This window comes from Echeneis naucrates, chromosome 7, assembly GCF_900963305.1.
Source record: "Echeneis naucrates chromosome 7, fEcheNa1.1, whole genome shotgun sequence".
In the NCBI taxonomy this organism is placed as follows: domain Eukaryota; kingdom Metazoa; phylum Chordata; class Actinopteri; order Carangiformes; family Echeneidae; genus Echeneis; species Echeneis naucrates.
Window position 1 is genome coordinate 19,071,799 of NC_042517.1, and position 21,522 is coordinate 19,093,320.

A 21,522-nucleotide genomic window follows, 5' to 3' on the forward strand; every position below is an offset into this window, starting at 1 on the left:
GTTAAAATTGTTCTTTTGCACCTTAACTTATTATCTTACTTTAGCCTGGGAAGATGAACTGCTCTACATTCCGGAACTACAGGTCCCATAATTTGGGGGTCGCAAACAGGAAGTTAGGTAGCTCTGGAGTACAAATTGAACCTTGTATTATTCTGAAATCCAAATCTCCGTACATTTTAGCTAATTTGCCGCAATGAAAAGGCTGCCGAATTAACCATTATCGTTGGCTCTCTTTGGCTGGAAACAGAAAATTCACAATTCACCGTGACACTGAGGAAAGTTTAAAAAGGTGATGAATTTCAGCCGAGTTCGTTTGTTTTCTTGGCATTTCTTACCTTGTTTATTTGTATCTTGTTATATTTCGATATTGCTGTAGAAGGTGTGGAATGTCTCCATAAGTTGTCTGTCCCAGTCACTGCTGCTGCTGCTCAAGTTGATGACCAGCAGTCATAATGAACCGGCATGGTGACAATAACTCGTTTCCCATGGTCCTTTGCCCCTTACCTCACCTGTGCAGCCATATTTCCCTCCCTGCTTTAACTTTCCTGCGCCCCCCTCTTACAATTTAAAACCTCTTGGGATGATCAGCATGTTCACACTGAATACTTTACATGATGCAAGTCGTAGGCATAACAAAACAAAAAAACAAAAACAAAGATGATCAAACACTGGTTTATTCTACTTAATATTACTCTCATAAAGTTATAGCCCTTTTACTCTTATATCACAAATACCTGCTGATTATTTTCAGTCCTCCATCTTAGATTCCATCTTATGTCTTTGACTTCAAGCGCAGAATGCCACGAATTAAGGAAACTATGCAAACTGTTGTGATATGTTATATGGCATTCAAAGCAGCAGACAGTGAAAGTGACATGAACTGTCGCCAGGTCTTCGGCTGTCAGGTCTGGTGGCAGTGGCACAATAGACAGAGCAGGTGAAAAGGAAAGATAGTTCGCATGCCAGCATGCCAGAGAGGAGCACAAAGCAGCATGTGTTAGGAATGACACCACATGGCTGCTTCCTCTTTGGCTGGCATTGGTGTAAGACAGCATCTCCGTTATAGAAGAAACTAATTACAATGCAATACACAAGTGATTCTTAGTCTGATAATAGCTTTTGATTTCTCAAGGGTATGATGAATAGCATACAATTAATTCATTATCACTTATGCACGTGTTTTTTCTTTTAGTTAGTATTCAAAGCAAAATTATAATTCTTTTTCCACTTGCCCCCCCCCCCCCCCCACCACATAGATAACAACCAGGGGTTTATTTTCATTGGAAAATTATGCGAACAAACACCCACAGAGGCATATGAAAATATTTTCTTTATAGATCAGATAAGGCACAAATTGGATAATGGCTGCAAATGTAAGTTAATAAGAAATCTTGGGTGTGATCAAATAAACATAAAATCGAAATTAAAAAATGTAAAAATAAAGTTGTGTAGGGCAGGGTTAAAAGAATGGCAAGAGCGGTGACACACGATTTGGCTCTTGACACTGATGCATTCATTTAGAGATGACACACTGATACAATGAGTAGGTCTTATTGCACAATAGAAGAACAATGGTTAATGCAGAGCTCCACCAAGAAAATGTTTGTTATTTTTCAACATGCCAGTCCTCCAATATCCTCTGGAAAGTTATGTTGTGGTCCAAAATTTGAAAAATTTGTTGATATAAAAGTTTTTGAGCTCAGCTACCTTATGCAACTACTGCAGAGAAATTTTTTGTCAAATCGAACTTAATTTTCACCACAGCAGGTGACCTTAACAGCAGATTAAAGGATAGAGAAAATCCATTTGTCTCCAAGTACCTGCAGCAGTATTTATTTTTTTTTTTTAGGCAAACTGTTTGCTAATCAATGTGCCACCACATGCAATAAAGGTTCTGTATGAAGGTTCAACAAGCAGGCAATAAAACAGGTTGCGCCAGTTCTCTCACTACAGCATCCGATAAAAGGTGAACTGGAGCAAGAAATTACATTGTTTCTGGATGCGATTTGAGCATGAACATGTATCAAACTGAATGAAAATGACTTATTCCAAATACAAATTTATACTTGTTCGATGGGCTCATGTTTAACTGTTTAACTGGACCCGTACAAACACCACTAAATGTTGCTACGAAACAAGTTTATGCGTTTTGACGCGTATCTGCACAGCCATGCAATCCACATGCTTCAAATTCTTATCCTCAAACAGCCACCAACTTTTAGGGTCAGTATGGTATGTTGAAGCGATGTGCAGAATACTGTCCAAGATTTTTATGCTTTCAAATTAATGAGGCTTTAACATTCTGAACAAAACTGCATTAAACAAACTGGTCCTGTGCAATTCTTGGCAAATGTGACAAGCCGCCTAGAGAGCCGAGCTAGAGCATAAAACCTTCCAGTAGATTTTAGGAAATGAAAATGTTTAGAGTGACCTTTAAAAGCATATAAAAGGGGAAGTAAAAAAGGGAACAGGTCTCATATCGGTGTAACAGTAACACAGAATAACCTGTGAAAGCTGAGGGTTATATAAAAAGGTGTTGCTCTGTCAATCAAAAGACATATTATAGTGATAAAATAACTCACACCCATTGCCTCTTAGAAGAAACAGTTTACTTTACAAACACCAGATCAACAATGTGAAAGTAAGTATCCCAAGTCTTTGATTGAATGGGGAATAAAATACTGTATATTTATCTGTATAATGTCAGAGATAAGAAAATGAAAATGTGACCTGACGATATTAAAGTTAAATGTGGTCAAGCTGCTTCCCGATCGGTCTGTAACACCTTCATCAACTGTGAATGAAATATAGTGTCTGAAGGATGTTTGTGGTGTTGAGTTGAGATGTAAAATGTGGTGACGGTGCATTAGTCCCTGAGCAGTCCCAGCTTCTTCAGGGCCTCGCGACGGTCCTCTTCATTTTCTGAACGAGGGCAGATCAGCACACTGATGCCTTGCGACCGAGGCAGCTTCTGAGAGTCTCCAGAGTTCTGTGGGGGGGTGTAGGCGGGCATGGACCTACGTGACTTTGACTCTTGACTCTTGGCACTTGCTGGCTGCAAAACCTCCATCTGAGTACTTGAAAATTCCTTTCTGCTTCCCAGAGAGGCAGGACGGGGACGACAGTTACGCAGTTGACTGGGGCTCAGCGCACCACCGACACCTTTGCCAGTTTCTTTGTAGTCTTGACTTACCATATAGCTGCTAAGACCCAAGCCAGAGCGCTCTATGGTAGCAGATTTGACACCTATGATTTTGGGTATGGCTAACTGCCTGACAGGAGGCGTACTGACCTGTGCATTGACTTTAGCCTGTGGAACATCTTCGGCAGAAGACAGTTGATTATCTGACGGAAAATGTTCAACAGAGTCACTGAAGGCAGCAGGTGCTGGGAGAATAAGACTTGCAGAATTAGCTTTTGGTGACAAAGCAGCACGAGGCTGTGGAGGGATAAAGGCCGGAGGAGGGCCGCTGACACTCGTGTTAGACGGTGTCACTGGAGGTATATGTGGAGCTGCTGAGCTGATTGGAAAATAAGGAGCTCCCCCTGATGTTCTAGTTTTGGGAGAAAGTTTTGGGCTGAGGGCAGGACCTGAATCTTCCTCGTCACTTTTTAGGAGGCCAAGCTTTCGGAGAGCCTCAATGTGGACCTTCTGAGGATCCAGCATCCGCTCACTGCTGGGGGAGACCAAATGTCCTGAGCTGCCCTCCAAGCCAGCCCCAGATGCCTTGTGTGATTTCAGTACGATGTTGGGAGGAAGCCTCTTGGGTTTAGGGGCCACAGCAGGTGGACTTCTGGGTGCAGCAGCCTCAAGAGGAGGGCTGATCTGGTTGGTTGAGTTGCTCAGAATGTGGGACAATTCAAGTGGGTGCATATTTATTTCCTGAGTACTGGAGGAGCTCACTGAAGTTTTCTTTGCAGACGCTCTCTGACATAGTAGCTCCAAATCAATAGTTGCTCCTGGTTTATTACAGGGTATCCCTGCAGATGGAAGAAGGTCTTGGGATTCCTTTGGATTTGCATGAAGGGAGGGTTTGTCCATGAAGTCTGAGGGTGGTGGGATCAGACCCACATCTATTTGAGAGGCATTAGTGGACTGATCCGGGCAGGCTTCGGTACTCAGAACAATCTTCGGTTTACCATCTTTATCTGTAGATATACACAGCACCCGAGCCTGAGTAGCTGATGAAGGGATTTTACCAGCAGTGACTGTGTCAGTGTCAGGAATCTTGGGTTGAGTCATAAGGTTCTGCATGTTGGCTGCTGAAGCAGGAAAGGACTCTGGTGAAGTTTCGTCCTGATTCTCAGCTCTTAGAAAATTATCTGGCTTAAAACTGGAAATGTCTATGAAATAAAAGCACAGTATTAAAACAAAGTCCCCATATACAACAAACAACTAAGAGAAACTGCAGAACAAAATATAACACGAGCATACCATCTACTTTTGGCCCAGATTCTGGTTCATCATTGGACAAGCCGCTGTCCTCTTGTACTTCCAGAGCCTCGATGGTTTCTTCCAGATACATGAGACAAGCCCTCTCTTCAGCAGATAAATGCTCCATACTGCCTTCACTCTGCACACAAAATAAATCTAAATAAATTATAGTAGTGAAAGAAAAATACATTTTCATGTAATTTCTCAACCCTTCAACACTCTCCATCTAACCGTAAACACAGCCTTAGGAGCCATAGGTCAGAACTGTTTAGTGTTCAAACTCATTACACCATTCCTGTCCCGGTCCTGGACTCTTTTCATTCTAGATGGGCCTGTCAATTTGAAAGAACTTATATTATGAACACTTGACTCTGAACAAACATGAGAGTATTTCACCTCAAACGTGTTCACTTCCTCTCATCATCTTCGATTCAACCATCCCTTACTGACAGTAAATGCCCAGACGCTCGTCATTGCGGTCTGATGCGCAAATCTCAGTTCTTTGTTTCCAACAGAAGCACTGCCAAATGTCATGTTTTTTCAGAAAGGCCAAAGTTCATACAACAAGCAGTCAGTGGGACAGACGACTGAAATGAGGAGAACCAACGGCAGCACTCACACAGACAGAGTTCATGCTGATTACACTGTCGCAGCTCCCAGCACTGTCCATATTGCTCAAGGATTCCATGGCAACGCCGCCTGGCCACGTGTCATTCTTCGGCATTGCATAAGGAAGAGGATGAGGGCAGAACTTGGGTCTCGCGGTCCCGTTTTAATTGTGTAAATCTCACCGCAAGAGTCTACTCTGAAATGTCAAGGAGAAAGCGTAAGAACAGGATGGGGGAAAAAAATAAAGCAACAAATCAGAGATTTCCACATGTGGCACAGTTGCCACAAAATGTTTGCTTCACTTTACACAATTTACCAAATGATGATACAAGGATTAACATCTAGCAACATGTAAGAAAACAAAAGTTGATGAAGTCAGAAAGGAAACAGGGCACACAATTAGTCAGTAAACAAAACAACAGCAACTATTAATGTCAAACCTTTTCATTAGTGTGACAAACGAATGCCATAAACAAAAGCTCACGGCTAAATAACTCATAACCCAACACAATATGAAAATGCTCCTATTCATCTGACAAGAGGCATTTGAGATACCGAATGCAAGTAAATGTGACCAGTTGTGGTAATTGTGTTATTAGATCAATAAATTAATAGGAAAATTTTATTTAAGCTGGATTTCAACAAATAGAGGATGGAATCATACAGCTCTGCTATTCATATCAGCTCCTTTTACCTTCACCTGTTCCCAGAAAAATATTACATTACAATTAGTAGCATAAAAGCTATTCATGTTAAACCTATTTTTGAGAAGGACAGTGTAAAGAGAGAGGAAATGGGGCTGAGAGAAAGAGAATGGCATGTAGGAAAGACTCTGTCCAGCCCGACGGGAATTAATCCGGGAACTCATCTGCTCAGAGCATTTACACCCACATGCAATGTGACCTAACTACTCAACTATCAGGTCACCCTTTTTTTTATCATCTATTAATCATTTGCCATTTTTGCTTGAAAACTAACTCAAACATTTGCTTTTCACTCTCATCTATAATAGTAGACTGAATATTTGCGTGGTATTAACCAAGGGTTGAACAAAGTATTAGGCTGAGAAAATAATCAGCAGGTTAATGGGTAATGAAGACATATATTAACATAAGCCTTAAAATATCTGCCTGCAACAGAAAGAACTACAATTAGTGGTACTGGGTTAATGGTTTTCAGCACGTGGAGCCAATCCCAACTGACATTAGGCAAGGGTGGGGTATATACCCTGCACAGGTGACAGAGTCGGCATATAGAGACACACAGATACAAACAACCATTCACACTCACACTTGTTTAAGTGGGCAATTTACACTGATCACTAATTAACCTAAGCGTGCATGTTTTAGGACTGTGGCATATGCATGCATATGAGTACCCTGATGGCTCCAACGCAACAACAGGAGGACGTTACACTGACAGAAACCATTCTTATGGCTTCTTTTGTTGCGGAGATACGATGCTTACTCATGTTTCCTACCCATGATCCAGTGCCAGGCCTGAGGAAAGCATGCAAGCCAAAAAAAACTTAAGGGATTATTACTGACTCATCTGCTGAAGGGATACAAGGATGGGGGTTTTCAAAATCCTCACTTAAAGATGGACAATTTAGGAACAAATAGGACAATTTAGGAACAAATAGGATTATGAGATCTTTAACAAAAGGCCATTTTAAGCAAAGTTCATACCTCTTGACTTGCATTATATATTAGTATGCACCACAAGCAAATAAGAATAAATAATACTAATACAACTCAAGTCCAAACTCTGTTGTGGATATTTTGGTAAACAGTCACACAAATTTTGACTTTATTAAAATATAAAAGCTTTTTAGCCTGTTAGATGTCTATTCATCATGTCCAGGCAGCTGCACAGTCAGGTACAGGTGTGTTTGTGGAAGGAAAGCGAAGTGAATTTTATTGTTCTCTTATCTCAGAGAACATTAAATGACACATATATAAACTGCAATAGAATTACACTATCCCTTTATGAACCAGTGCCACTGTTTGGCTGTGAACTTACTGACAAAGATGTTGGAGAAGTACGATGATTCTCTGGTCTGTGAGGTATCAGAATAATTACTGTGGCATTAATTTCCTCTGGGGGAGAACACACGCAGCCCCCAAGAAATCTCCTTTGGTCCTTTGTTTCATTTATGTGTGAAACAACAAGTGTCCCTCATCATTGAGTTTCGATCAGCATGAATGAGGTAAAATTTTGAAAATGAAAGCAAAAATGTTATTTAGAGCTGCAGTTACCACATCCTCAAAATTTTGGGGGGAAATTTATGGGGGTTTACACACCCATGGGAATTTAAAGACCACATCTTTGGACTAAATATAACAGATTTTACACCAAAAATAAGTGAATTCATAATGAATTATGTCTTGGTAGACTGGAGAGGGGTTAGCTGAAAAAGACTTTCAGAAATAGTTTCCTTGAGAGATTAGGTCTAAAGATAAATCGAAATTTATTTGAATTACAAGAGTGGAAGCTTGGTATTTCTCACTTTTATCGAACAAGTGTTTTACATAAGGAGGACTTTCCCAACCACATCGTTGTAAGCATAGATGAATTCAGACTTCCTCATGTCTGTTATGTGTCAGTTTTTATTTTCAGATCATTACATCAAAATATGTAAGAAACGAATTAAGTAACAGTGAAAAAAAAAAAATCAAAATCAAAAAGCATGTTTGTCTCTCCAGTTATTTCTAGACAGAGAAACCCTATGCCCTAATACTTATTTTCTCAAAACAAACAAGAGGTTAAGTGACAATTTCAATTTAACACAAGGAATTACCTGGAAATGAGGGTTAGAAAATGAAAAACATAATCTGATTATATATGACCTGATTTGGGAAATTCTTGGAAAACTGAATACAAAGGGTTTGATGGATTTGGACTTTTTGAATTTTACGCAGGTTACAATTTGAAGTCTTGCTGCCACACAGATATATGCGGGTTGTCCTAGCCTTGAGCCGGTTAATGTCATGCAAAAGTCAAAAGCACTGTCACTGCCTGTTGACATGAAGACATGACAAGGACAGTTGGGGAAAAACCTGATCTCCAACACCCGCATTCACACGTGTTTTCTGGCAACGAAAGCTGTTTGACGAAGCACCCATGGGCCTCCGATAGGACACTTTAATAACTCCTAATTACTGTGAACTCTCATCAAATCGGCAGAGGGAGAGATTAATGTCCAACCTTCGGCAGCCAACACCTCTCAAACCTGAACGGGGCAACAAACCTGCTGGGCAGCAGCGGATAAGCTTACTACACCCACAGCTGAGTAAGCATTTAATAGTGACAGGAATGTCACTTTGCTTGCTTCCCAGTCTTTTGAAGACGATCCTTAAAATCAACCGATTGCTCTGATGTGACTTGAATTCGAGATGAGCATATAAAACGGTTTAACGATGAAGGGGAGGGTCTGCTCCAGATCTTTAATATGTTTACTGTGATAGCAGCTGCACAGTTTGTGAGCCGGATTTATTGCAATCCCGGGAATCGTAATTTACAACCTATGATGACAAATTACAGTTTGCTCATAAATGGGGGGGTTAAAAATGTGAGGTATGCGTTCAAGGGCAGACAATGAAGGAACTGGTTCAATGATAAACCGCAAACAAAAGTTCATGGCGAACGACAGGTTGTGCAACTCTCTCATACCCGTTGGAGTGAAAATAACATTTTCATTAATGTTTAGCCTGGAAGCTTAACCCATTAAAATGACTGCTATTGACTTTAACGTGCAAATATTTGTACCTTTCCCCGACTCAATGTCTCCTCACTGAACCACCAAGTACTGATAGATTAAACACTTGTAATCACTTTGTCATCTTTGAAAAGAATTAAATCCAAGCACAATACAAGATGGATTGGGGTTAATCTGATCATATGTAGGTGTCTCTCTAACAATAGCTGCAAGTTTGAGTACATGGGGCCAGTAACACTCTCACAACCTCATAAAGAGAAAAATAAAACTGTGAAATAAAAGCCTGGGAAAGAGTGAGATCTATTCTCAACAACTGACTCACATACACCAGTCTAAACATTTACGGATTACACTCAGTCGCTGATTTGTGGTTTTTGAGTAACTAAACAACTTTTTTAAGTCATAACTTACAACTCTTATGTGAAGATTAAATCAACTGTGAGGGGGGGAAACACAGGAAAAAACGAGCGCTGTTTAGGAATAGAGTGGTTTTTCTTTCCTGGTAACTCACCGGATATGATGGGAAAATGAAGTTAAATGTCGCAGCTGCTTATTTAAAAAAATTGAGTAAATAAAAAGAAGAAATGAATCTGTCTGCAGGTCTCAGTCCATTATCAGGCTCCCTGACTGCGCTGCTCGCTGTAGTAAAACTACACTACACGAGTATTGACTGCCAGGACAGAAAACAGGAAGTGACCGCAGCCAGGTGAGCCAATTAGCTGCAGGACAGGTTGTCGCGGGGCCAATCAGTGAACACCTGACTGTGACGTGTAAAGGAGGAGCCAATGCGATGACAGCAGTCAAGTGGGCTATAAGATAAGATAAGATAAGATAAGATAAGATAGACTTTATTAATCCCTTGGGAGGTCTCCGTCAGGGAAATTGTTGTTCCAGCAGGTACAGCACCGACAAGAACAGTAAAAGAAAGCACACAGTTTGAAATATATAAACAACAAATGTACAACCATAAATATTCAGTTTTTTTTAGTGTCCCATCTTCTCCAATCCCTCTTTCTTCCTGCTACTCCTCCCCCTCCCACCTAGTGCAGAGTTATACAGTTTTATTGCTCGGGGGACAAAGGAGTCTTTGAATCTATATAACCCTAAAGTGGATGATGTCCATTATATGTCGTGTAATTTATTTTGTATTAAATAGAAAGAGAATATTTTGATAAAACCCAAAATGTCTTCAGCCAGGACCGAAGTTGTTGATATTCATACCAGGGGCCCTGAATGCTTTTCCTCAGTTATAGCTCTTATAACTCTTATTTTTCTCTCTGATTTGCCTTTCAGTTAAGATCTCATAACATTCATACTCAACCCCCCCCCCCCCCCCCTTCACCCATTATGTTTGTATCTTGATCAAGGTAGTAAGCTGGTAGTTTTGCCACCACTGTTGAATTAATTACAATGTTCGTTTGTAAAATACTGAATTCCATTTGTTATCTCCAGGCAAAGATGTAAAAAACTGTATATTATTCCATAGAAAAAATCCCCAAACCATAGTCTGCTGGGGGAAAACAGTACAACAGGTCAAAGGTTAGATGGTATTTTATCATGGAACAAGTAATTTTCTGTTCGCTAATAGAAATCAATCTATTACATATGTCATACTACTATAGGAGGTGACTGTGACATTAACAAGTGTTTACTTTTACCAGTCTAGAAGAACCAAAATTTATTTGGCATCAAAGTATCTGAGGGCACTCACACAGCCCGAACTGTCTTCTGTGGCGTAGAGAAATGCCAATGTCAATTTTTGCCTTGTATCTTCTTTTCCTTTTCTGAGCACAGAGAGACTCACTCCAGCTTGCAGTTTTCTTCCTTGAGAGCCCTATTATCTTTAGGACAAACAATACCAGCTGATGCAGGTGCACTTTCGGTTCCTCTCTCCTCAGCAGTTGGTGCAGTTCCTTATTTTTAACGCACTTGAACATTTGCGAAGGTCACTCCTTTAACTCTTCATCAATGTGCTAGTGTGGTTCCCTTTCCATAACTGCAACAGCAAACATTAACCCTCCGGTCGTGTTCACCTCCCGCCCCTTACTTGCGTGTTCCTGGTCAAAATTGACCGGTCTGTTTTAACTGCTCTTAAATTAGCACAAAAACCACCACATTTTATTCAACATTCTTTAGCTGTGAACAATGTCTCAAAGTAGTGTTTAACATGAATTTATAGAATTAGACATAAAATGCAACTGCAGTGAAAATACAAATAGGCACTGAAAATGTATTACAAAATGAACATCTAATGTGAAAACTAAACATGACCAAACTCAACATGAAGTTGTGTGTGTGTGCATGTGAATCTCAGGTCAGAGTGGACCTTGCAAACATAGGCATCACCTTTGCAGCATCTCAGGCTTGTTTTGTCATCTCTAGGGGTACAGAGCTCACAGCGCTTCCTTTTCTGCCCATGTCCTTGTTGGGGGAGAGCAGCCAGGGCAGTGGCTTGGGCTGGGGCTTGCACACTCCTAACCAGACTGGCAGAGGCTGGTGTGTGGGGAATGTGCTGGCGCCTTTGAATAAGAGGAGTCACCAATGCTGCCCAGATCTTTATTCCATATTTCCCTGATTTGCTTGGAATGTACACCTTCAAGGAACAGCGACCTCTGAAAGGAACCAGGCGCTCATCAACTGTCATGTCAGGGCCTAGATTGTACATGTGGTAGGCGCTCCACCCACCTGTCCCAAATGTTCCTGATGGCAGCCAGTTTGTCATTTCGCCAGCGGACGGGTCGTGTATCTCTGTTATCAGATTGAATAATTATTGAAATTACATGAAACTGTTGTAAGGATATAGTTGCCTGGAATGTAGGCCTCCCAGACACTGCATCCCACAGACTTTTTGTAGCCTCATTGTTTGAGCGATATACTCCAGCTAAAATCAACAGACCTATGTAGGCTTGGAGGTCTACCAGGTCGATTTCTCTCCAGGTGTCCCCAAACACACGCTTCCCCTCCAGGTTTGCCATCTCGAGTGTAATTCCCTCAATGGACTCTGGTAAAAAGAGTTGGAAGCTGGACTTGATGTCATCCACATGTGATGTTGCATACCATGTTGGCCCTGGCGTTATCTTTATGATGTTTTCCATTCTTGCTCTACTTCTTCTGTCCTGGGGGGATGAAGACCAGAACAAGTGTCCACTCTTGGACTGAAATGTCTCCTCAGGTGCCTCTCCCTCTCCATCTGTTGACTGGTCAGTCTCCTCAAAATCTGGATCAAAATCTAGGTTGTCTTCCAATTCCGAGACATCCTCCTCTATCTCTGGTTCAATTTCAGTGCCCTCTTCATCATGTCCAAAAAGCTGGACCAGAACCTCTTGGTCAGTGGCCTACTTATTGTGCTCAGAGTAAAAGAAGTGCAAGGCAAACATCATGTTTTATATATGGAGTCTGTGTGAAGATGATACACTGATTAGTCTAGAAGGTGTGGTTCACGTGGGGGATAGACACAAAAGCGTGGGAAAGAGATGGGTTCACATAACAGACACCTGTCTAGTCTGTGTGAAGATATGATACATTGTTTCATCGGGAAGTTGGTTCACATGGGATGATTGGCGCATAAGCGCGGGAAAGAGATGTGTACCTGCAAAAGACATTGTTCTGTCTGAAATGTGTGTGTGTGTGTGTGTGTGTGTGTGTGTGTGAGTGAGTGAGTGAGTGAGTGAGTTGGGGTGGTGTGTATGGGGATATTTTCTGTCTGATGGATGAATATAGTCTGGATATCCTTTCATTTCCTATGGCGGTCACTTTTGACTGGGAACACCACAGGTGTAACAAGGTTGATTAAAACACTCAAAATTCAATGAAAGAGGTGATCATCACTTTTATATGTCCAAGTGCATAGTGTGGAGGATATCATAAGGTCTTGAGGCAATCAGATGTAAAACACAATATTTATGAGTGTTTTAAGTTGTAAATCGGTCAGATTTGACCCAAACACGACAGGAGGGTTAATGTCACTCTCCATACTGTCTCTCCACATCACTTTTATGTCCTTTCATTCCCTAATTTCATCAGTGATCCAGGTACTATGGCTTTTAAAAATGACTGTTGAATCATTGAAGAGCCAGAACAATTCAAATATTATATTTTGTTCAAGCACCTGATACTTCATTAAAAGTCATTCCAATGCACTGATGGTTCTTCAGCAGCATTTAGGCAATGTGCCTAATTGGACTTGTTGGTTCAGTAGGGGAGAAAAAAAAAGCATTTATTACAAATACATTTCTATCTGTATAATTACCAAATAAAAGGTAAGTCCCAGCTGGAGATTTTCCACATCTTGGTCACCAGAAAGCTAAGCTTATTTCTCTGAACCTTGAATTCCTATCAATAAATCATTAGTTTATTATTATAAAATGGCATTTTGTTTACACTTTTGCTGCCAACAAAAGAAATACATCATGGCTTTTGTGTGCAATGTCTACAGCCTGGACACTGTGAGGTGCCAGGTTATGCATGCTGTAATTTATGAACAAAGCCGGTTTGTCTGAGGATATGAATCTCACAATCAGTATGCAACATGGCGATTTGTTTTTCAGGACCAGCAGCATACATCTGTGACGTCTGTAGCATATCTATGTAAATGAGCAAATGTGTAGATCCATACTCATATTTTACATATAATCCAAAAACACCATCTGACATGTTGCTCTTATTCTTTGTTTTGTTTTTTGTAATCAATGACCTCATCACTTTTTTCTTTTTAAAAACTTTACAGTATAAGTAAGGTAGTTAGTGTGTTAAAACGGAGGCTCCATAGAATTACACAAAAGCAAGAAATGATGCAATTGTTGATGTTACAAACGTTAGATACACAAACCTGATAACTGTTTTGAGATTAGGTATCGCTGGGATATTTCACGCAATTTGGCTTAGCTTTGGTCATTTTCTCCTGTTGACTAATTTTTCTTGTAGGAAAGATTAAAATTAATATCACTTAACAATCTGAAGCAGATTAAGATATACAAGTAATGAAATAAATAAATAAATAATAAATGTGTTTGTGAAAAGGACGTGAAGACCGAGGACCACATATTTCATCCTGGCATGTCTGCTGACCTTGATTGACCTCTGAGAAATTGAGCCACTCTGAAAGAACCCAAAAACCCTCTTGGCCTGCGACACCTGCTGCACAAGTGTACTGTAAGCTGTTGAAATGTGACTGGTAATTGTGGAAGAGTTGGGGAGGAAAAGAGGATTTCCATGGTAACAATGATCAGAGAAAAACTCACATGGGCAACGTTTCTACTTGTGCCATTTATTAGTTGTACAATTATGAAAAATAATCATAAAAAAGACTGGAAGCCCAAGATTATTTACAATCTTTTTTTTTCTGAAGTGAGGTCCCTCTTCTGAGTCATTGTTCTCTCAGTCTTTTTTTTTTTTTTTTTTTTTTTTTTTTAAATCGTAGGGTGTTTATTCACGATATGCTTAACTATAAGACATAGTCCTTTTCTCTCTTTTGACAAAAGTCAAAAATACGTACGTACATACATACATACACACACACACAAATTCTATATATACACACACACATATATATATATATATATATATATATATATATATATATATATATATATATATATATATATATAAAAAGCAAAAATCATTCCGGTATCAAAATACAGACCGCTAGATTCATGTACAATATCATTATCATTGTTTGTTGTCATCAGATTAGTCCCAAAATATCTCTCCTGATCCTTAATGTGCAAAAGCAGAATGGGACCAGGCTGATGGCTGAAGGTGCCAACACCAGTGTATAGTGTACCATAGTTATCGTACTGGCCTGACAACATACCACATATACAACAGTTAAATCAAAACGACCTAACTACGTACCCATATACACATCAGCTGACCAAAAATGTACCATTAACAGTCAGCATACTGGGAGTTAGTTCATTAGGAGACATGCTGCACCCTATTGTTCTGTTCAGCAGCTAAAATCTAAAGATGTACCAACCTGCATGGCAGGTTTGGCGAATAATCTTACCTAGATTGACTGGACAAAGAAGCAAGGAAGTAGAGAGAACGGCAGAGAACCACACCTGATCCAGTTCCTGCATTAGGACACGTCATTGTCCTATAATACATTTAAAACATACAAACCCCCCCCCCAAAAAAAAAAAAAAACAAAAAAAAAAACAAAAAACAAAAAACGAGAAACATTTCAAATCAAATGAAAGCTGCTTCCCTGTTAACATCACTTTACAACTGTCTTTGTAGTGTCAGTTCACTCCCTCTGCTTTTTGAGTTTGGTTAGCGAGGTCCTCCTGTGCAAGATGACATCATTTATCACAGCTATAAACATATAGTGTGGATGAGAGGCTTACAGTCTGTAAACGCTACAGTGTTTTGGGAAAGAAATCCAGGAATGAGTGTGTACCTACAGTGCGAGGTCTCTTATTGACAGTTTGTACCTTTGTGTTGTAAAAAAATATGTTCCTCATCTCTGCCACTTCTACTGTAACTACAAGTTCTGCATTTGAACCTGCAGGTAGCAGCTCCAGAAAGCACAACTGTTGGCTCTGTGAATGATGCTTGTCAGACTGACAGCCAACCATTCCCTTCTCAAGAGAAGCACAGAGCATGACAGCAACATCTGAGGAAGGATAAGAATAATTTTCTGGACGTGAAGGTAAGCATCGCATGTGATGAAGACGGTGAGGTCAGATGAACCAGCAGAGCGTGCTTTAGGTCTCTTTTTCTCCAGGCCTGTGACCACTTGTGAGCACGATCTGACTGATGATGGGATCTGCTGCATGTGAAGTAGGTCACTTTTCCAAATTAAAAAACCAAAAACCAAAAAACCTCCTGCACAACATGCAACGGGGCTCATTCCTGTCCCTTCTTACTGGCTGGGAGTGGCCACAGTGTTCAGCTATAGGGAAGGGACACAGACACATGCACACAGAGCAGGGAGGTTAAAATAAAACACTGCAATAATGGACACAACAAGCATGATGGTGACAGATTAGCTCCTCACAATGATTAACTCTATTCGTGGGCAATAGTCAAATATTAACGTGCTGTGATTGGCTAAATGAAAGGCCGGACTGATGGGATGAACACAGAAGGCAATTGTTGTGAAAAGAAGAAAAATAAAGACAAGACAGAAGAAGATGCACTTCTTCTTACACTCATGGGGATTTTTTTTAAAAAGTGCTGAGTCAGAAATAGTTCACACCAGAGGAAGTATCAGGTTTGAATCTTTGCGTCCTGATTGATAGACAAAGCAAGTCTATTTTCTGGAGCAGTGTGGACCACTAACATGCAGGTCCATATCAGCCACTGTGCCTAATTTGTTTTTCTCCCTACATAGAAATACCCCCAAAATGCTTACTTCATTAGCTCCAACAGGACCTTATCACAGTGCTAGGATCTTAGCCCTCGTTTGGCTTTGAGAAGTCGCTGACAATGAGAAATCTCCCTCTTAGTTAATCCTGTGTAACCTCTTTACTCCTCTCCCTGAACCCCACTGAACACAAACAGTCTGGTCAAGTCCAGCTGATGCATAGAGTTACAGAGCAAGTTTCTCAGTTTCCTCAGCGAACATGTCCATCCAGGTATAAGGATGTGTGTAGTGGGTCACTCTCAGCTGTGGTAAATTAGAGTGTTCTCCGCATTCGGAGGAGTCAGGAGTTGAAAGGTCAGAGAGAAAAGCTTCAGAGCGGCCATCGCCTAATAGAGCAGGAAAAGCACCAAAGAAAAAAAAAAAGAGAGAAGTTTATCCTAAAGAATAAATATCAGGATGGTGACGGGGGGTGGGGGGTGGGGGCGGGGGAGATGTAAGGAAGTATTGTGTATTGTGTGAGTTCAGGAAGCATACAAGGAAGGATACAGCAGAAAGGAGCCGAACGGTGAAGGTAAATGGAGGGCTGGTTGTGTTAGTGATACCAGCAAGCAGAGGAAGGTTGATAAAGTGTGCTGTCGTAGTGTTGTTGTAGGAGCGGTACACAACTGATGGCTTAAGGGAGACGAGGGAGGGCAGAAGTCCAGCCCAGAGAGAGAGGCAGAATCACAGTGAAAGGCACACAGAAGGTGGGGGAAGGAAAGCAGGTGAGACCAGGCCCAGGATGAGAGGTCAGAAGGAGGAGGAGGGGTTCCATTCAGAATATGGTTGTCTCATACTTAGTGCTGATAGTGCGCTTGGATTCCTTGGGGTCCATGAGCCATGTGGCACTGCTCTGGGACTGAGCATCTCCCTCCTGGTCCACAAGGTCCCCCTGTGAGTACAGAGAGCAGTCATTAGGGGAAAAAAAAAATAAGTGATTTTACGCACTATAATTATAACGCAGATGTAAGTGTTTGGTCATCTGTCAACGAAAATAACTAGAAACCAGAGTTAATCTGTTAATAACTTCTATTTATTTTTACATAATGTCTAGTTTGGTCTTATGTTATTTTATTTTTGTAGAACTCAGACAATCACATTAATTAGCTCTGTAACTTTTTATCTGTGTATTTTGTTATTAACCTTTAAAATGGATTTTATATTTGTGCTTTTATACTTGTAAAGAAACAAACAGCGATGATTTTAACTGTAGTTCTGCATCAGTATTTCCACAGTCACCACCAGGCACTGTGCATTTTTTGTTGTACTACCAAACAGTCATTAGAGGGCCCTCCAGTCAAAAGCAACAGCCACGTCATTCATCAGTGCACATAATGTAGACAACAGTTAAACATACATTTAGGGCAAAATAAATTGACAAAAAATATGTTAAAAGAGACACAGAGATATTTCGGGGTTTCAGGAGAAAAAGGGCAGAAATCAGGGGCAAAGGGTGAGAGGATGGAGATGTGACAGGATGAGAGGGCAGCACCTGAGCAGCAGAGCTGGCAGAATGCAGCGTTGGGAAGGAAGGACGTTGGGTGGTGCAGGCGTAACAGTAACAGCAACGACTGACGAGAGGAGGAGAGTCCTGGGAGGGATAAACTCCACCAGGAGGAGTTGGGGAGGCACAGAAGAAGAATGAGGGGAAAGAACAGAAACAAAACAGACAGAATGAGGGACAGTAGGACGTGCAACGTGTGACAGTAGGAGTCAGATCGGTTGTGGCCAGCACAGATGTCTCTTTGGTTGAAGCAAAACTACGACTGAATGAATAAAAGGTAGAGAATGTGCACATCAAAAAAAGCAAAAAGGTGAGTGAAACAAATGCCGACACTGAAGCAGTATCACATGCTTAAAAGATTCTGTTGAGTTCATTAACTGCAGACAGACAGACGTATGCCACTGGCCCCTGAGGTGTAGTTATCACATTTATATTCAGCACACACTTGCCTGTTAATGGTTTAATGCTAATAGCCAGATGAAGATCAGCAGCGTAATCATAATGATGTGAAACACTGTTGCCTGATACAAGACTTGTCTAATGTCTTTTGAGAGCTTGATTCTAAAACAAAAGACATATGTTTTAAGGAAAACTAAATCTTTACATCTTTGATTGTTATATATAACATATTTAAGTTTTCCGGGCACAGTTGCACCTCCAGTTCTTATAAGGCTTTCCATTTTGAATTAGCCAGTAAATGCCCGTCATTTATTTATTTTTTTTTTAAACAGGATTTGATCAAGTTGTTTCAAAATCTAACACTGTGGTCCCCTCAAAATATAAAACTGAGCCAACTGCACCCTGCCACACAATGCCCTTAGTCAGCCTGATCTTTTTTTGGTCTGTATTTATTTCCATTTTTGTACTTTGAGTTTACAATACAACTACCAACTGGATTACTTTCTAGGAAAATATACACCCCTCTAAATCTAATAGTTTTGATAATAGTTAGATAGATAATAGAAATAGTTATGAGTCAGGTGAGTATTTAGCATTTCCACATGCTGCCATCTAGTTGAGACATAGGTATCTTTTGCCAACTCACCGCTGACTTCCTCACGCTGCCTCGTGGTTTGGGGACAGGTCTGCTAGACTTGACATCTGTGCCCTCTGAACCGGGCCCAGCGGGGAGATTCTGGTGCTGTTTGGTCCTTTGGGCCTGAAGAGCCAGCTGATAGGCCACTTCAAACGCCTGGCCCAGGGTTAGTATAATCTCATAGGTCAAGTTCTGGAGAGAAAGGGAGGTCAAGCAGGCAAATATAACACCCGGTAAATATTCTCAACTTTGATTCTCACAGTTTTGTTTTCTGTCAGGGGAACAACACTGTACTCCATTTGCAGTGATACAGCAAAAAAAAAAAAAAAACCTAACAAACATCTGAGCAAAGTTTCTCTTCCATAAAAACTTCTTCAAAACAAAATTGCATAACATGGAGACGTAGCGGTATTCATCTGCGGAAGCTGAGTGTTAAATCCCCTGCTGCTGTGTTCTTTTGTTATTTTCTGACAGCTTCCAAATACGACCAAGCACCACAAAGTAAGGACAGGAGACTGTGACATTGCACTACATATTCACGAGACTTCCATCAGCTCTAAAAACATCTGAATACTGTTCAGTTAACAATATTCCCCAGCACAAACACTGCACATCATCTGCCTTGATGGCATGAGGTCAGACATTCATAGCATGTCAATGCCCGATACAGTTTAAAGTAACTCAGAGAAGCTTCTGAAGTTTATCAAAATACTGTAATTTCTGGATTGTAAGTGGCTACTTTTTTCACACGCTTTGAACCCTGCAGTTCTAACAACTATGCGGCTAATTTATTGATTTTTACGGGTAACAAGCTTCATGCCGCCAATACATTTAGTGTCACATCAGACCAATGAAATTACCCAACAGGTCACAGTGGACCAGTAAAATTGTTCGAATTAAATTAAACACACCCACACTAAATTCTTCAGATCTGTCATTTATTCTGCGCTTCATGCACATGCCCTTATCATGGAAAACACACAAAGCAATGAATATGATGCAGCTTTCAATTTAAAGTTGATCCATCTGGCGAAAAGGCGAAATCTTTTTGTGTAACATAATTCCTGCCATATGCCATTTCCTCCCATATTTCCGACACCTGCGGCTTATAAACAAGTGCGGGTCTATATATGTACAAACCTGTTTTTCTCTTTAAATTTAGCGAGTGCAGCTTATATTCAGGTGCGCTCTATAGTCTGGAAATTAAGGTACTTTGTTCCAAAGCCCAACACAACAGATCAGAGAATTACAGTAACCCAGAGGAAACTGTTTCACCTAGCGCTGTCTGGAATGACCCTGCCTGCAATATGAACCAGATTAGTAGGATAATCATCAGATCTCTGGGGGTACATTACAGATAAGGGAGGTCTAGTTATCATGGCCAAAGTTGGATTGCCTCTACCTGGAGGCAATAAACCTCAGCTGAAGCATGACACCTTGAAGAGATAGGCCAGTCTGGAGATAACCGTGTTGACTGTGCTGCCTGTCACAACTGTTCAGTGCAAGTACAGATGATGATGCTGGAAGAATTCAAATGTACCATTGAGGGAAGTTTTCAACACTCGGTAGGCTACTTTCATCCAGCTTAACACCGTCAACATAGTTTATGCTGAGTTTTTTCAGTTGAACATAGAAAAGAGGAGGACAGTGAGGGTCTCCTTACCACGTCCACTGTGCTGAACACGTGGCAGTAGTGGTGGCTGGTCTGCAGGTCCTTTGTAATGTAGGCGAATGTGCACAAGTCCTCTGGGTCCTGGGCTGCACATGAAATATTTCTGATTTCATGCTCGGCGATAATGTTCTGCATCAAGAAGCGAAACAGCGTACAACTCAGTAACAAACCTGAAAGCTGCCACTTCAACAAACATATACGCATGATCAAGTTTCATCAGATGCTACTGTGATTAGGCACGCATCATGAAAATCTGACTCAATGGGTGGCGGCCAGGAGAGGCATAAATCAGGTTTCCCAGCCATGGTGGGAAAGTGAAGCTATATAAAGTAAAAACCTGCTGAGCTTCCAAGTCACCTCCCAAAGACTTTTTTTATTAATGTCAAACGAATAACAGCAGATGTGTTCCATGTCAAGAAATAAAAATGTAGCATTTATAAACACAAAGAGAAATGTTATTGAGGAGGGACAATATTAATTAATCAATAGTCAAATAAATGTGCGTTTGTTTGATCTCTGCCTGCAGGATGTCTGTGACACCCTATGACGGCAAGGAGTTCAGAATTATGGGAACTAATCTGCAAACTTTCATGCCAAGTGGACTGCATGCGGATGCAGCAGCTGACCTTGTTGGCTGCGTCAATGAACTTCACACCCTTGTAGGTGATAGAAAGGACAATAGTCGGGACTTTTCTCATCTGTTCTGTCGACCTCTGGAGGACAAAAGAGCAGTGTAGGGAGAAAGTAATTTACTGTTAATTAGATAAAGTACATAATGTCATGTTCTGTTCTCTGGGAGTGCAGAAGAAGGTCTTGTAACATACCCGCATTTTGGCACAAGCATCCTGCGTGGACTCAGTACCCCGTAGGTCCTTAATGAGCATTGAACCAAGGTACTAAGAGGGAGAAGGAGAGCGAACATTTCAGTGTTGCTGAAAATTTTCAATGACTGCAGCTTCACTTAAGAATGAAAAAAGGATAAATGTACATTGGCTTCGTAAGCACAGGATTCAAAGATGAGCTTCTCAGGTTGGTGATGCCAGTTCTGGACCGGATTGTACGGTGCTGCCAAACTTGGTGGTCTCAAAGTCAGGCGAGGCTCTCGATGCCGCTCATCATACCGTTCCTGGAATTATTATTCAAAAGTATTTGTATTTATAGACAAAAGAGTCAGGGAGGTGCACATTACGATCACTGCAT

The 21,522-nt window shown here is 40.8% G+C and overlaps 2 protein-coding genes across 12 annotated transcripts in view; both read right to left on the reverse strand.

Annotated features, from left to right (window-relative positions):
• Positions 1–1,261: 1,261 nt before the first annotated feature.
• LOC115046769 (specifically androgen-regulated gene protein) lies at positions 1,262–9,420 on the reverse strand. 3 transcript variants are annotated; one of them, XM_029507359.1, is made up of 4 exons: positions 9,274–9,420; positions 5,055–5,240; positions 4,436–4,574; positions 1,262–4,344 (listed from the first exon to the last, which is right to left on the reverse strand). In XM_029507359.1, exons 2-4 carry the CDS (start codon positions 5,157–5,159, stop codon positions 2,867–2,869), a joined length of 1,722 nt encoding a protein of 573 aa, XP_029363219.1. In that variant the 5' UTR covers positions 5,160–5,240; positions 9,274–9,420; the 3' UTR covers positions 1,262–2,866. The 3 variants fall into 3 exon arrangements, with proteins under 3 accessions (XP_029363219.1, XP_029363220.1, XP_029363221.1); XM_029507360.1 differs by lacking the exon at positions 5,055–5,240; XM_029507361.1 differs by lacking the exons at positions 5,055–5,240; positions 9,274–9,420 and adding an exon at positions 4,832–5,038.
• Positions 9,421–14,378: 4,958 nt separating this feature from the next.
• The window catches only part of anks1aa (ankyrin repeat and sterile alpha motif domain containing 1Aa), a 56,276-nt gene continuing 49,132 nt past the window's right edge, over positions 14,379–21,522 (reverse strand). For 7 of the 9 annotated variants that reach the window (XM_029507119.1, XM_029507117.1, XM_029507124.1 and 4 more), the window contains 6 exons: positions 21,311–21,448; positions 21,147–21,218; positions 20,949–21,035; positions 20,314–20,451; positions 18,660–18,842; positions 15,669–17,002 (listed from right to left, as the gene is read on the reverse strand). In XM_029507119.1, the coding sequence (XP_029362979.1) occupies positions 16,886–17,002; positions 18,660–18,842; positions 20,314–20,451; positions 20,949–21,035; positions 21,147–21,218; positions 21,311–21,448 (735 nt within the window). In that variant the 3' untranslated portion in view covers positions 15,669–16,885. The other 2 variants (XM_029507121.1, XM_029507125.1) reach the window with 2 other exon arrangements.